This window comes from Serinus canaria, chromosome 25, assembly GCF_022539315.1.
Source record: "Serinus canaria isolate serCan28SL12 chromosome 25, serCan2020, whole genome shotgun sequence".
NCBI classification, from domain to species: Eukaryota; Metazoa; Chordata; class Aves; order Passeriformes; family Fringillidae; genus Serinus; species Serinus canaria.
In genome coordinates, this window is record NC_066338.1 from 11,435,334 (window position 1) to 11,449,358 (window position 14,025).

General features: G+C 56.1%; 1 protein-coding gene across 1 annotated transcript; it reads right to left on the bottom strand.

Moving 5' to 3' along the window:
• Positions 1 to 7,156: 7,156 nt before the first annotated feature.
• Positions 7,157 to 13,965, bottom strand: LOC103823974 (ras-related protein Rab-11A-like). Its single transcript, XM_018924341.2, has 5 exons — positions 13,822 to 13,965; positions 9,380 to 9,575; positions 9,104 to 9,297; positions 8,708 to 8,788; positions 7,157 to 8,472 (listed from the first exon to the last, which is right to left on the bottom strand). The coding sequence occupies exons 1-5, from the start codon at positions 13,859 to 13,861 to the stop codon at positions 8,333 to 8,335; spliced, it is 651 nt and encodes a 216-aa protein (XP_018779886.1). The 5' UTR covers positions 13,862 to 13,965; the 3' UTR covers positions 7,157 to 8,332.
• Positions 13,966 to 14,025: the final 60 nt, after the last annotated feature.

Consider the following 14,025-nt stretch of genomic DNA (forward strand, 5'->3'; position numbering starts at 1 on the left):
CCAAGTTTGTTCAGGACGTGTCCAGGTTTGTTCAGGACGTGTCCAGGCCCAGGCAGGCTCAGCCCCACAGGGGGACAGAGGTAGCTGGGTGTGCTCCCAGTTCAGCGCTGGGATTTCCACTCGCGCTTTGCCAAACTGCCGCCAACTTTGGCACTGGCTGCACATAGGGAGCGGGGGCTTGGAGCTGTGCTGGGTTTGGGACTCATCCTGGGACTTTTCCTTGTGGATGTGACCTCCTGGGTCCTGGAAGGGAGCCGTGACAGGGCTGTGGGAGCGAGGGCTGCCCTGTGTCGGGGTCCTGCCGTGTCCCCAAACTCCGTTTTGAGAGCTGCCATGGGGGGACAGCACCTGCTGGACAAGGGATGGTGCAGGGGAGCAGGTGACAAAACATAACAAAGGGAAATGGAGGGATAAAGTAATATCATGCTGTGATGTCATCCTCATCAACATAAATTATATAGAGAATAGTGTGTATTATAATGCATAACAAAAGAAAGAAAAAAGAACCAAAATTGGATTTATAGTTAATGAGGAGATACTATAAAAATATCTTGTCCTAGCTCCCATTTGCAAAAGTATTTTTCAGCTGGAGGGATATCTATTATTTTTTTCTCTTTTCTTTCTTTCTTAAAAAAAAAAAAATCTTCATACATACAAAGGCTCAGACTGTTAATATTGTTAATCTCTGAAATCAAAATACTCCAACCTGTTTTGTTTGGTGTTTGAAGGGTTTATTTTGATGCATTTCCTGGTGTTTTTTAAAGAGAGAGAGAGGAGGGAAAAGATTAAGATTTTTAAATTAGAACATTTCTTTATAATTTAATATTCTATTTTAATAAATGCATTTATTACATGTAAATGTAGCAAGGAACTGGGCTAATAAAAATACTTTTTATTAGGTAATTTATTATAAGAAAAAAGGATATTTTATTTTATGATAAAGTGATCCTTAAAAGTTTAGAAGGTTTAGAATATATGTAGGTTAAAAAATACATTTGTATCCAGAGTATTGCTTAAAAAGTGTTTTTAATATATGTTTCATTTTTCGTGTGTGCGTGTGTGTATGTAAAGGTGATAGTTATGGTGCAGATAGCCCTTTCCACAAATAAGAAATTAACACAGTTGGATGTATTTAAACAAAACAAAACAAAAAAAGATTAAAAAAAGGTGATTAAAAACAGAGAAGTAGAAGAGAAAAAACCACTATAAATCCAAGCCTGTGCCCCTATCCTGGGCTGCTCCATCTGGGAACCCCCTTGGAAAGGGTCGAGGTCTGGGTGGGTTTTGGCTTGGGGCCGGCTCTGGGGCAGTCCTTGGGTGGCATCGCCCCACACTGGCCCTGGCCAGCCCTGGCCCTGCTGTGGCACAGAGGAGGCTGTGGCACAGCCCCTCCTGGGCACCCTGAGCATCCATCCCAGGCTCCCACCCCATCCACCCCCCGGGTTTGGGAGCAGGGTTTGCTCCTGCTCTGGTTCCCTGGGGCTTGTGGGGAGCTGGGCGCTCGCAGGGCAAAGCTGGCACTGCCAGCCCCCTTTCTCCTCCTCCTTGTTGCCAGCACTGCCAGCCTGATCCCATCCCAGGGAGCCAGAGGAGTTTTGTCCTTGCTCTGGTTGCAGAGAGCCCAGTGTGATGCCAGGATTTGTGGTCCTTTCCACAGCCTGGGCAGGACTGATGGTCACTGCTGGCACAGGCACCCTCTGGACACGCTCCTGGGGGCTCTGGGTGGTCTCTGGTGCCCCCCTTTAGGCTTTGGCTCCGTCTCTTCCTGTGCTGGGTGGGTTGCAGGGACAGGAGGGTTTGGTGCCAGTGTTCAGGCCAGGCAGGACCTGAGAACATCCGTGGTCATTCCTTTGGAGGTTGTGCCACTCCAGAGCTGTGCACTTGCTGTGCTGCTTTGACCAGCCAGGGCTGAGCTCACACAGAGCTCCTGGCCAGCTCCAGCCCATCCTAGGTGGGAACAGGTCACCCCATCTGCTCCCCAGTGGGGCAGTGTGGGCACAGCTCCTGCTGAACACCCGTGGCAGGGACAGCCAGAGCAGTGGGAGTGCCCCTGGCTGGGTTCTGAGCTTCCATGAATCCAGGAGAGCACTTCAGCATGGCTCCAGCATGTCCTGAAGTGTCTCACAGGACCTTGTCCCAGGGCTGCTTTAGGGATGTGCTGAGCAGCCAGCACCTCCTGTGGGCTGGGGGTCCCCCTGGCACCCCAAATCCAGCCCATGCCCTGCTCCCCCTCCCCAAGCAGCAGGATGACAGGGTGATGTTTCTGCTCTGTTGCCTTTCAAAGAAGCATTTTAAAATAAGATTTTTTTTTCTGTTTGTTTGTTTGTTTGTTTTTAACCAAAAATGAGAAAAAAAAAAGGTTTGCTTTGATGGGTATTAAAAAAATGTTAATAATAATAAACACTCAAATTTATTTCATATAATCCTAGAGTAAAGATTAAAAAAATTAACTAGTTCAAATAGTAGATGCTATCCATATTGTTTAATCTATAGTAGATCCAAGTGATCCCAGACAGAGCAGAATGTAAAATAAACTTGTGAACACGATCATTGTTAACTTCCCCAGGAATTCCATCTTTTTTTGGTACTATTTTTCTGAAGCAAACAAATATATGACCGAAAGCCTAACAAAATAACAACCACCAACTGGTACCTTCTGTCAATCAAAGTCCTGAAGTTATTTTTATAGAGGGGAAAAAAAAGACAAAAAAAAGGGATCTAATAATATGTATTTTTTTAAAAAGATACGTTTGGGTGTTTATGTTGCTTTTTTAATAAAAATAGACAGATTTGGCTAGTCATGGAACAAAATAAGGAAGTTTTAGGCCATTAATTTTTGCCTTATTCTGACTTCCAGCCTTGGGCTTGGAGCAGGAAATTGCAGAAAAATGTTCAAAGTTGCTGTTACTTTCCTTGGGCTGTTCTTGGTTTTTGAACTTCTCCAAGCACCAAAGGTGTGGGAAGCTCCTGGGCTGGGCAGGTGGGACCATCCCAGGTGGGAAGGAGAAGGAAAGGAAGATTGGGTGATCTCCCCTCTGTAAGGTGACAGACAGAGCTCGAGGGCAGCGAGGTGCCAGGAGGAGGCTCTGCCCTTGCACTGGGCAGTGTCAGGGCATTAGGGTTGGTTTGTTCCCTCTTTGTTTTCTTTCTTTTTCTTGGTTCTCTCTCACCCCGGTGGCGTTGCCCCGGGAGAGGCTGTGCACCTCGAGATGAGCTCGCTTGTTCAGCACGTGGCATCTTCCAGGAGATCTGGTTTGTTGGGTGTTTCTTTGCTTGACCTCCAAACATCAGCTTTGAGCACTGGAGCTGTGGGGGAGATGTTTGGAAAAGCCCCTGCTGGCCCCAGAGGGCCTTCTCACAGCCCTGAGGGGCCACGACATCCCTGATCCCCCAGCTTTGCTTCCTGGCAGCTGCCCTGGCACTGTCCTGCTCAGGGGACAGTGGCACTCGTGGCACACACCTGGGTTTTGGCTGCAGGAGCACAGAGGAGGCTGGAGGCTGTTCTTAGCCAGCACAGTGTGTTGGCTGTGGATGGATCTGAGTCCCTGCAGTGCCGAGGGCAGCAGCGAGGGCTCCTGGAGCTGGCAGCAGGCAGGGGGTGATGCGATGGCAGACCCACTCTGAGCACTGCAGGGCAGGGCAACGCAGTCCTGGCACCAGCACTGGGGCAGGACATGGCCCGTGCCCTTGCCAGCTGCTCCATCCATTCCAGAGAGAGGCCAGCACTTCTCTCTGGAGTACTGGTGATGCTTTCGCTGCTTAAAGGAGAGAACTCAGAAAGAAAAAATCTGCTTAAAGGAGAGAACTCAGAAAGAAACATCCAAGAGACAACGCTGTCATTAGCAAAGCCAAGTGCCGCAAAGAAAACGCCCTTGGAAGTTGCTTCCCTCTGGGTTTAGCCTTTGCTCCTCTCCTCTGAGCTGTGGCTCAGCTGTAGCAAACCCACGGATCTCCTGCAGCTTGGGAGCATCCTCACAGATGCCTTCGAGAAGCGCGGTGGGCGCCCCTTGTCCCCTGCCCGCCTCGGGGGGCCGGGGTGGCCTTTACCAGCATTCATCACTCAGCAAAGCCATGCAATAGGTCAGGACAGGAATGAAGACAGTTCTCATTCGGTTTCTGAGTATAAATAGCACTGTGAATCTGAGATCCCTCCCCGGGACCCTCCTTGGTGCTGGGGTGTTTTGGGCAGCAGGGCACGATGGCTCCTGCTCGGTGAATCAAGCGCCTGGTCCTGCCCTGCCGGGGTGGCGAGGCGGCCTGTTTGCTCTTTCAGTTTTGTTTTACCTCATTTTTTTTTTTTTTTGATTTGATACTTGAAGAAGCGTCAGTGACGGACATTGTGCAGTGGTGCCCTGGACTGGAGAGTGGTTGCACTTTATTGTCACTTGTGTGTCACAGTGGCTCCATCCCACCCATGCGAGCCCCAGCGAGGTGTCCTTGGTGGCAGCAGAGCCAGCACGGGCTGGTTCTTCCAAAACCCCTTCTAGGATGTTCGGGAGCAATCTCTGTGTTTTAGTGTGGGTTTTCACATCCTGTAGAAACTTGAAGTCATGTTCTGCTGTCAGCTGACCCAGTGAAAATTCAGCTGGCATTGTGCTAGGCAGACTGGGGTTTGCCCGTGCCATGCCAGCAGGAGACAGCAGAGGTTGGGCAGCTCCTGCCTCCCTCCTGTGTGACTCCCCTGTTCCAGTGGTTACTCTGCTGGAATCTGGAGTCACTGCAGCCCTGGCAGGCTGCAGCATCCCTGCTGGATCTGCTCCAGCATCGCTTCAGGGCTGCTAATGGAGCAAATTGAAAGTCACCCCCAGTAAAGTGACACTAATGTAAAATCTGGAGTAGTTCCACTACTGTCTATGTGAAAATGAAGTACCCCTCCAATGGTGGCACTGGGTTGCTGACAGCAGGATGTGCTTTCTGGGCTTATGATGATGCTTTTGAAACAACTTGCAGAGAAACGGAGCGGTGAGAGGTAGCAGTGTGGTGTGGCATTGAGAGCTGCTCTTGGCTCCTAGGAGCTGGGGCACAAGACGTGGTCACAGGCTGGTTTGCTTATCTGTGGAACCATCAGCATTCTTTTTCTCCTTTTTCTTTATGAATTCTGTTCAAGATAATCATAAAAAAAAAGGGTGGGGGGAGAAAGACCAGGGGCTGGATCCTGTTGTGCAGTATGGGATTTGCTCCTGAGTTAGAAAGCAGTGTTAAGCAAACATGAAAGGCAATGGGCACGAGGGCTGGCAGCTCTGGCAGAGCCGGCTCTGATCCCAGCCCCAGGCAAGCCAAGGAAATCCCCAGGGATGCCCAGAGCATCCCCCTGCTGCTGCAGAGGACTTCCTCTGGCTCTGCCCTGGTATCAAAGACACCCAGGCTCCAGATGCTGCCTCGGGACTCTGGCAGAGCAGCTCCAGTGGGATTCCCACTAAAATGAGCCCCAGGGCACGGGGTCCCTGCAGAGCTGATCTCCCCCAGGGCAGCACAGCCCTCCCCAGCCCTTCATGGCTTTGCTTGCACAGCACCACGTTGGCTTCCTTTCCTCAGACTGATGCACAAGTGGGTGTGTGCCCACTCTCCCTGGGCTCTGGGGCTGGCACAGCTCCTGCCCCACGCTTCTCCCACCTCATGCTGAGCCAGCTGGGCACGGAGTCCCCTGGCATTGCCACGCTGACTCCGCCGCCCTTCCATTCAAAGTCCATTCCCTAGGATTTTTATTTTGTGTTTGCCTTTTTTTTTTTTTCCCTCTTTTCTTTTAACATCATAGGAAACCTGTAGTCGGGATTGTTACTATTGGAAACCGATCACATGTTCCATCCAGGTATTTTCATCTCTCTGGCATTACACAAAAATAAAAGGCCTGAGAGAGAGATATAACCGAACATAGAAGTAGAGTTAGGCTTGTTGTCTGAGTTTTGAGGCATATAGTATAATGGGAGAAGGAAAAAAAAATTAAAATAAAATAAAATTAAAATAATGATGTTGCACAACTTGTAGAAAACAAAGAAGGGAAAGGGTTAATGTATTAAATGTGCTAAATTACATTAAGAACTTAATTTTATTAAAGTATTATTACTTAAGAAACTTGGTATCTGCTCTTGATTTGTGTCTCTTCACACTTTAGGAAGGGCCAGGAGCAGTGGTTGGGAACAAGGCTGAGCTCCAGGGCAGTGGGGCTGGACCTCCCTCTGCCACCCCTCCTGCATCTCCCACCAGTGCCACGCTTTTGGCAGCACTTCTTGGGGTTCATTAAAGCCCTTGTGAGATGAGGAGCCTCCCGAGGCAGCTGCTTCTCCCAGAGCTGGGACTAGCAGGTCCCACGCCTGTGAGCCACCCCTGTGCCACATTTCACCTTTCCCACTTCTTCATCCCAGCAGAAAACCCCAAAACTGCAAAGCCTGGAACAAAACTGAGTTGCCGAGACCAAAGGTGCCTCTGTGAGTCTAAATGAACTCACCAGCCCTGTGTCCCTGCCAGTGCCTGGCTGATGGCACATCCCATGGCAGCGGGGCCCGAGGGACACTTGGCACAGCCCTGTCTCTTTGTGGAGCAGCATCCCTCCCCCCCGTGCCCACCTCTCCAGCCCCCGGGGCTGACATCACCTCTTGGCACCGTGCTTTGCTGTGGGCAGATGGTGTGGGAGGAGGTGCTGCTTGGCACTTCCTGCACGTTCCCAGGGCTTTTCCAGCTGAGGTGGGCATGGGGTAAAGCACAGCCCGTGGGGCAGTGGCAACCATCCCCCTGGGGACAGCTCCCAGCTGCAGTCAGAGCCAGGGCGTTACACCAGAGCCAGCTCAGGGATCAGGCAGTGCCATGGGGTAGGGACATGGTGCCAGGGGGCTGGAGCCAAGGTCAAGGTGCTGCCAGGGCTGGGGTGGCTGCAGTGGGTGGATAAAAAGGGGCACCCATAGGGTGTGGTAGCTTCTGCCCCCTGTTTGTGTATCCCCCCACTGCCCCTGTGCTGGCAGCAGGATCGCACCTGTTCTAATCCTGAATTTCAAGCTCTCCCCTCTGGCCTCCCAGCAGGACACCCCCTTGCCCAGGCTACAGTCATATCTGCCTCCCAGCCCTCCTCCTCCTCACCCTCCATTGCCTGTCAATGGTTCCCAGCTGCCCCATCTGGGGCTGGCACTGCTCTTGCCTCAAGGAGAGACCTGGCAGAGAGAGAAAAGGTTTCAACAGCAGCTTTATTTGGGGATTTTGCCTCAGTTTCTGTTTCATTGACAAATCATGCCCCAGGGGGGAACCATGGCCCGGATCCTACTGGCACAGCCGAGAGAGATGCAGAGACTGGGGGCAGCTGTGGACCCAAAACCCCCCTGACAGGGGCCCCAAAACCCTACTGACAGGGGCCACACTCCCAGCACTGGGTCAATAGGGCAGGCCTTCCCACCTGCACCCCTTGATTGACACCTGCCAATCACCCCAACAGCAGCACAGGGCTCAGCAGAGCGTGTCCCAGTACCCTGGGGGATGGCTGCTGTCCCCCAGGCAGGGGACAATGCCACTGCCACCCTGCTGCTGCAGCAGGCACTCCATGCAGTGGTGGCCTGTCCCCAGGCTGGGCCACGCAGCCACCAGCCACAGTGGCCAGACATGGGAGCAAGGCAGGACCAAGCTATGCCAGGGGCACCTGAAAGGGGTCCCCAGTGCTGACCCTGGCTCCCCCCCAGGGAGCTGTGCACAGGGACCACGTGCCTACCCTCAACACCTCATCCCTGGAATCCCTGGTGTCCCCTGTCCCCTCCTTGGGGCTTCCCAAAGGCCAGGGCCCCCCAGCCCCTGCTCCCATCTCTTTCCATGGAAGAGTCACAGCTTTTCCCTGTGCTGGGGTCACAACACAGAAAGTGTCAGCCCCACACCCCTCCCTGGGTGCCCCAGCAGCGCTCAGAGGCACTCCCAGCTCTCGGTGCTGCAGGGACAGGGCTGGACACTACAGGACACATCACTGCTGGCTTCACCAGGCAGGAGAAGGATGCACCCAGTGTCCCCTCCACACCCACCCCACGGGACAGCACACGGGGTGTCACCAAACAGGGACTCACCATGTTTGGGCTTGTTCAGTGCCACCCAGTGACTGTGCCTGCAGACTGTGCCTGCAGGGCTAAAGGGAGCAGGGACACAGGATGGCATGCCCCAGCCTTGGGGACAGAGGGGAGACTCCCTGCTGCTCTGCCTCCCCTGTTTTTGCCAGTCCTGCCTAAAGCCAGGCAGAGCAGCACCAGGGCAGGGCGAGGGTGCACCCAGCAGCGGGCAGAGCTCACTGCCCTGCCCAGGGCTGCAGGCTGAGCGAGACACGGTGCCACCACGTGCTGGGGGGGCACGCTGGGGGCAGCCCAGGGGCTCAGATGTTCTGGCAGCAGGGTGCCTGCCGGCCCTCCTGCTGCGTGGGCAGCACCTGGATGGGTTCAATGGAGGTGGAGGGGCCGAACTCAGACTCTGGCTGTCCTGTGATCTGCCTCTGTGACACGATGCGGTAGATCTCTGCCAGAGAGAGGGGAAGGGGAACAGCTCTTTAGGTAAGTATTCCAGTGGGGGATCTGCTCCCTCCACAAACACACAGCTCCAGAGGTGCAAATGCCCATCTCTCCCCATGCAGGGGAGCAGATTCCAACCCAGATCCCACCCAGTACAGCCAGTCCCCCAGGGGTGTCCTGAGAGGACACAATGTCCAAAGCCATCTCTACCCCTGTCCCTCCCTTTCCTGGCTGCCCCTTACCCGAGAGGATGTTGTGGAAAGCTGTCTCCACATTGGTGGAATCCAGGGCAGACGTCTCAAGGAAGGACAGCCCATTCTTCTCTGCAAGAACACCATGAGTTCAGCAGTGGGTGCCGGGAAGGGACTGGAGCAGGGCAGGGCCAAGCTATGCCAGGGGCACCTGGAGGGGATCCCCAGTGCTGACCCTGGCTCCCCCCCAGGGAGCTGTGCACAGGGACCACGTGCCTACCCTCAACACCTCATCCCTGAAATCCCTGGTGTCCCCTGTCCCCTCCTCGGGGCTTCCCAAAGGCCAGGGCCCCCCAGCCCCTGCTCCCATCTCTTTCCATGGAAGAGTCACAGCTTTTCCCTGTGCTGGGGTCACAGGGAGGGGCTGCACAGGACGGGGGAAGATACCTGCAAAGCTCCTGGCCTCGTCGGTGGGCACAGCCCGCAGGTGCCTCAGGTCACTCTTGTTGCCCACCAGCATGATGACAATGTTGGCATCAGCGTGGTCCTGCAGCTCCTTCAGCCAGCGCTCTGCGTTCTCATACGTCAGGTACTTGGCAATGTCATAGACCAGCAGAGCTCCCACTGCGCCTCGGTAGTACCTGGGGACAGGGAGGGGACGGGGAGGGGACGGGGTCACGGCAGGGCTCGGGCAGGGCCCCGGGCTGGGAGAAGGAAACTCACGCGGAGGTGATGGCGCGGTAGCGCTCCTGCCCGGCCGTGTCCCAGATCTGAGCCTTCACTGTCTTGTTGTCCACCTGGATGCTCCTGGTGGCAAACTCCACCCCGATGGTGCTCTTGCTCTCCAGGTTGAACTCGTTGCGGGTGAAGCGGGACAGCAGGTTGCTCTTGCCCACCCCGGAGTCCCCGATGAGCACAACTGGGGGGGGCACAAACACGGTGTCAGCTCCCCCAGGCAGGGCACCCACCCACAGCCTGGCAGGGATGGGAACCCCCCATCTACCCCCCCACTTGCCAGACCCCACCTCCATCTCAGCCAGGAGGAGCTGACAGGTGAGGGGTGAAGGTGCCTCCACCCCTCCCAGCAGCACCACTGCTGCCTGGAAATACCCCTGGAGAAAATCCCTGCCATGGCTGGGAAGTGACCAGAAGTTTCTGTCCCTGGGGGATGGGAAGCACCATATGCACTGATGTACCTAAAATGGGCCAAAAAGCAGGGCCAGGACTGGGCAGGGAGAGCCAGGCCAGAGGCCAGGCAGAGCTGGGGCTCCTCTTGCCAAGCCTGTGTGCCCTGCAGCCCTGAGGGCACCCTGGAGGACTGAGAGACAGGGTTTGAAAGGAAGCATCCTCCTCCTCTGCTGCTGCTGCTCCAGCCCATGAGCTGGGAAGTCCCTGGGTGTGGGTTAAATGCATTTTGTGCCTGTCCCAGATCAGGCTGGTTCCTGTAAAACCTGGTGAAACAGGCTCTGGGGAGCTTTATCACACACCTCCCCAGTCAAGCCTGTTGAGTTTATGACTCAACAGGTTTTGGTTTTATTTTTTAAGTTATATTTAATTCCTTCACTGCCTATCCTGCTCCTTCCCCAGGTGCACTCAGACACTTCACCCACCAGTGGGAGTTGTCTCCCCAGCAGGGCTGAGATCACAACCACCCAGTGCCCAGGCTGGGGAGGGCACAGGAACAGCAGCACCAGTGAGGGCCCCGGGGATGCCCCACACTGCAGGAGCCTCAGCAAGGCACTGAGCCCAGGCTCAGCAGCCACCATCCTGCAAGGATGCTGTTGCAAAGCACAATGCACACTGCAGCTGTGCAAGGCCCCCCTGTGCTGCTGGAGGGGCTCAGGATGCCTGAGGAGCAGCTCTGGGCATGGCTGCTCCTCAGACCCTTCCTTGAGGCCCTGGGGGAGCTCCAGGCTGTTTCCATTCCTGCAGTGAGACTGGAGGATGGCAGTGAGGACAGAAAGTGCCAAATGCTTTTGTGCCTGGGCTAGGGGGTGCTGCTCCAGCTCCTGCAGCCATTCAAGCTCAGGGACAGGGGGCTCATCACCCCCACAGGCTGCAGCACCCACCCTGCAGCCCTGGTGTGGCCCAAAGCCCTCTGGAGCCTGCCTTGGAGCATGGCACTGCCAGGATGGGCATTGTGGCAGTTGGGGAAGCAGCTGCTCCATGGCCTGGGCAACTCCTTCCCTGCAGCTCATAGATGTGGCTCCCCTGCATGGTGCAAAGCCTCCACCAGTACAGCCTCTGACAAAACCCTCAGTGCAGGGCAGCCACCGAACAGGCTGGTGCCAGGAAACCCAGCAGGAAGTGGAGCAGCTCTCTGGGATCACTGGGGGAAGCTGGAAGAGCCCTGCAGGCAACCACTGTGTCAGGACAGCCAGTGAAGGAGGCAAGGGCAGCTCCTCCACACAATGGTTGGGGGTCTGGGACTGTAAAGCCCATCTTGTTCCACCCCTTGGTTCACCATCCCAGGCTGCTCCAAGCCCTGTCCAGCCTGGCCTTGGACACTTCCAGAGGTGGGGCAGTCACAGCTGCTCTGGGCACCTGTGCCAGGGCCTCACCTCCCTCACAGGGAAGAATTCCCTCCCAGAATCCCATCTAACCCTGCCCTCTGGCAATGGAAGGCCATTCCCCTGTCCTGGCACTACAGGCCCTTGTCCAAAGTCCCTCTTCAGCTCCCTTGGAGCCCCTTTAGGCCCTGGAAGGGGCTCTGAGGTTTTCCCAGAACCTTTTCTTCTGCAGGCTGAATATCCCCAGCTGCCCCAGCCTGGCTCCAGCCCTTCGAGCATCTCTGTGGCCTCCTCAACTTCTTCAAGGAGCTCCACACCTTTCCTGTGCTGGGGGGGGGGGTCTCACCAAAGTGGGGCAGAGGGGCAGAAACTCCCCCTCACCCTTTTCCCAGCTGCTGGGGAGAATTCTCAGCTGCTGCCCACTGCAGGGAGGTCTGAGAGGACCACAGCAGCCTGGACTACCCTGGCCAAGGCAGCAGGAAATGCAGGCCAGGTTCGTTGGCACTTTCCCAGCTTCGAAGTTTTGATCGGAGCTCGGTTTTTTTACCAACAGGAAATTGCTGCTTCCCCAGCCCAACTGCCACAATGCCCATCCTGGCAGTGCCATGCTCCAAGGCAGGCTCCAGAGGGCTTTGGGCCACACCAGGGCTGCAGGGTGGGTGCTGCAGCCTGTGGGGGCGATGAGCCCCCTGTCCCTGAGCTTGAATGGCTGCAGGAGCTGGAGCAGCACCCCCTAGCCCAGGCACAAAAGCATTTGGCACTTTCTGTCCTCACTGCCATCCTCCAGTCTCACTGCAGGAATGGAAACAGCCTGGAGCTCCTCCCAGGGCCCCAAGGAAGGGTCTGAGGAGCAGCCATGCCCAGAGCTGCTCCTCAGGCATCCTGAGCCCCTCCAGCAGCACAGGGGGGCCTTGCACAGCTGCAATGTGCATTGTGCTTTGCAACAGCTGATGCTCCCATTTCAGTGGATAATGCTGCTTCCAGCTGTGACAATCTCCCTTTTCTCATGGGGGACAGCTGCTGGACCCTGGGAGCACTGGCCCCTGAGCACTGCATTCCCCTTTGACTTTGCTCCTGCTTTGCAAGGGATGAGCTGCCCTTGCATTGAAATCTGAGCTCTCCTACTCTTTTAAGGACTCCAGAGACCACCCTGAGACCCAGGAGGGGAATGAAGAGTGTGTGGTGAGCTGCTCCCAGCCCTGGCTCCTGCAGAATGACAGGGCATGGACAGACACAGGAGCACCACGTGCTGAAGGCCCCTCAGAGCCAGGCAGCTCACACAGCACCACTGGGAAATGCAGAACAAAGCGTCTGGGAGAGCTCCTGCCTGGCCATCCCACTCCAGGCACCACTCAGCAGCAGTTTCCCCCACACCAGGTGCCAGAGTCACTCCAGGCAGGAGGATTTTCCTGGGCAGCAGCCAGAGGAGGTGAGCAAGGAGCCAGGGGCTACCAGAGCATGGCTGGCTGGAATTACGTCCTGTCGGTGGCTGGAATTACTCGGGGCCTTGCGGGCAGACCCGTGTGGGTAGGCTGACTCACAGCCACCCACTGGTGAGCTCACACCCTGGGTTTTACAGCTCAGGAGGCTGTGGAACTGCCAAGATGTCCCTTTGCTTCCCCAGCACCTGCTTTGGCCACAGCAGAGTGCAGGGAAGCCTGGCACACACAGGGATGGGGGTGCTCAGAAATGCCAACGTCGTGTCTCCAAGAGCCTGTCCCTGTCCCCCACCCTCCCCGGGCACAGCAGTGAGGTCAGAGCACAAACAGCACCAGAAAGGATCCCTGGATCCTCTCCCTGCACTGCAGCTGGGAAGCAGCACGGCTTTCTCTCCTGGGGGAGATCCCTCAGCTCTCAGCTTCACCCAGCACCACAGAGCTCTGTGGGTGCTCAGGGGCTGACACGGCACCCAGAGAGTCCCACAGGCCAGCTCTCCCCAGCACCCTGCCCTGCCCACAGTCACCCTGCCATGACCACAGCCACCCTGCCATGACCACGGCCACCCTGCCATGGCCACGGCCACCCTGCCATGGCCACGGCCACCCTGCCGTGGCCACGGTCACCCTGCCATGGCCACGGCCACCCTGCCCCGCCCACAGTCACCCTGCCATGGCCACCCTGCCGTGACCACAGCCAACCCGCCATGGTCACAGCTACACTGCCATGGCCACAGCCACCCTCCAGGGCGCTGCACACTCCGGCTGGGGCTGCAGCCCCTCCCTCAGGAGTCAAGAGCTGCTGTAATGAGCATCGGGACCACAAACCAGGAGCTCTAGCAAACCCTCCAACCACCTCAGCCTCATCAGCACCCACTCTCCTTCACAGCGCAGTGGAACACCACAACAAGCCCCCCATCCCATGCTGTGAATTGGGAGCTGAGTGCTCTATCCCAGTACAAGCCCCAGCTCTCTGTCCCATAAACTGGGAATTGAGTGTTCTATCCCAGTACAATCCCCTCTCCCCCATCCCCTGGATTGGGAATTGAGTGTTCTATCCCAGTACAACCCCCTCTCCCCCATCCATGAACTGGGAATTGAGTGTTCTATCCCAGTACAACCCCCACTCCCTCCATCCCCTGGACTGGGAGCTGAGTGTTCCATCCCAGTCCAAGCCCCAGCTCCCGGGGCTCAGACCGGGCACGGGCAGCAGACCCACCTTTGAAGAGATAATCGTACTCATCGTCCTTGGCCCGCATCTCGCCCAGCACGACAGCCCCGCTCCCACTGGGCCAACTGGGATTTCCGGCCCTTACCCAGCCCTGCCAGGGGCTGTCCCCAGCCACCCAGTGGTGGCCACAGCCTTTCCTGCTCCGCACCCATTGGCGGCCGGGGCTGCCCGTCACACTCAGGTGTGCTCACC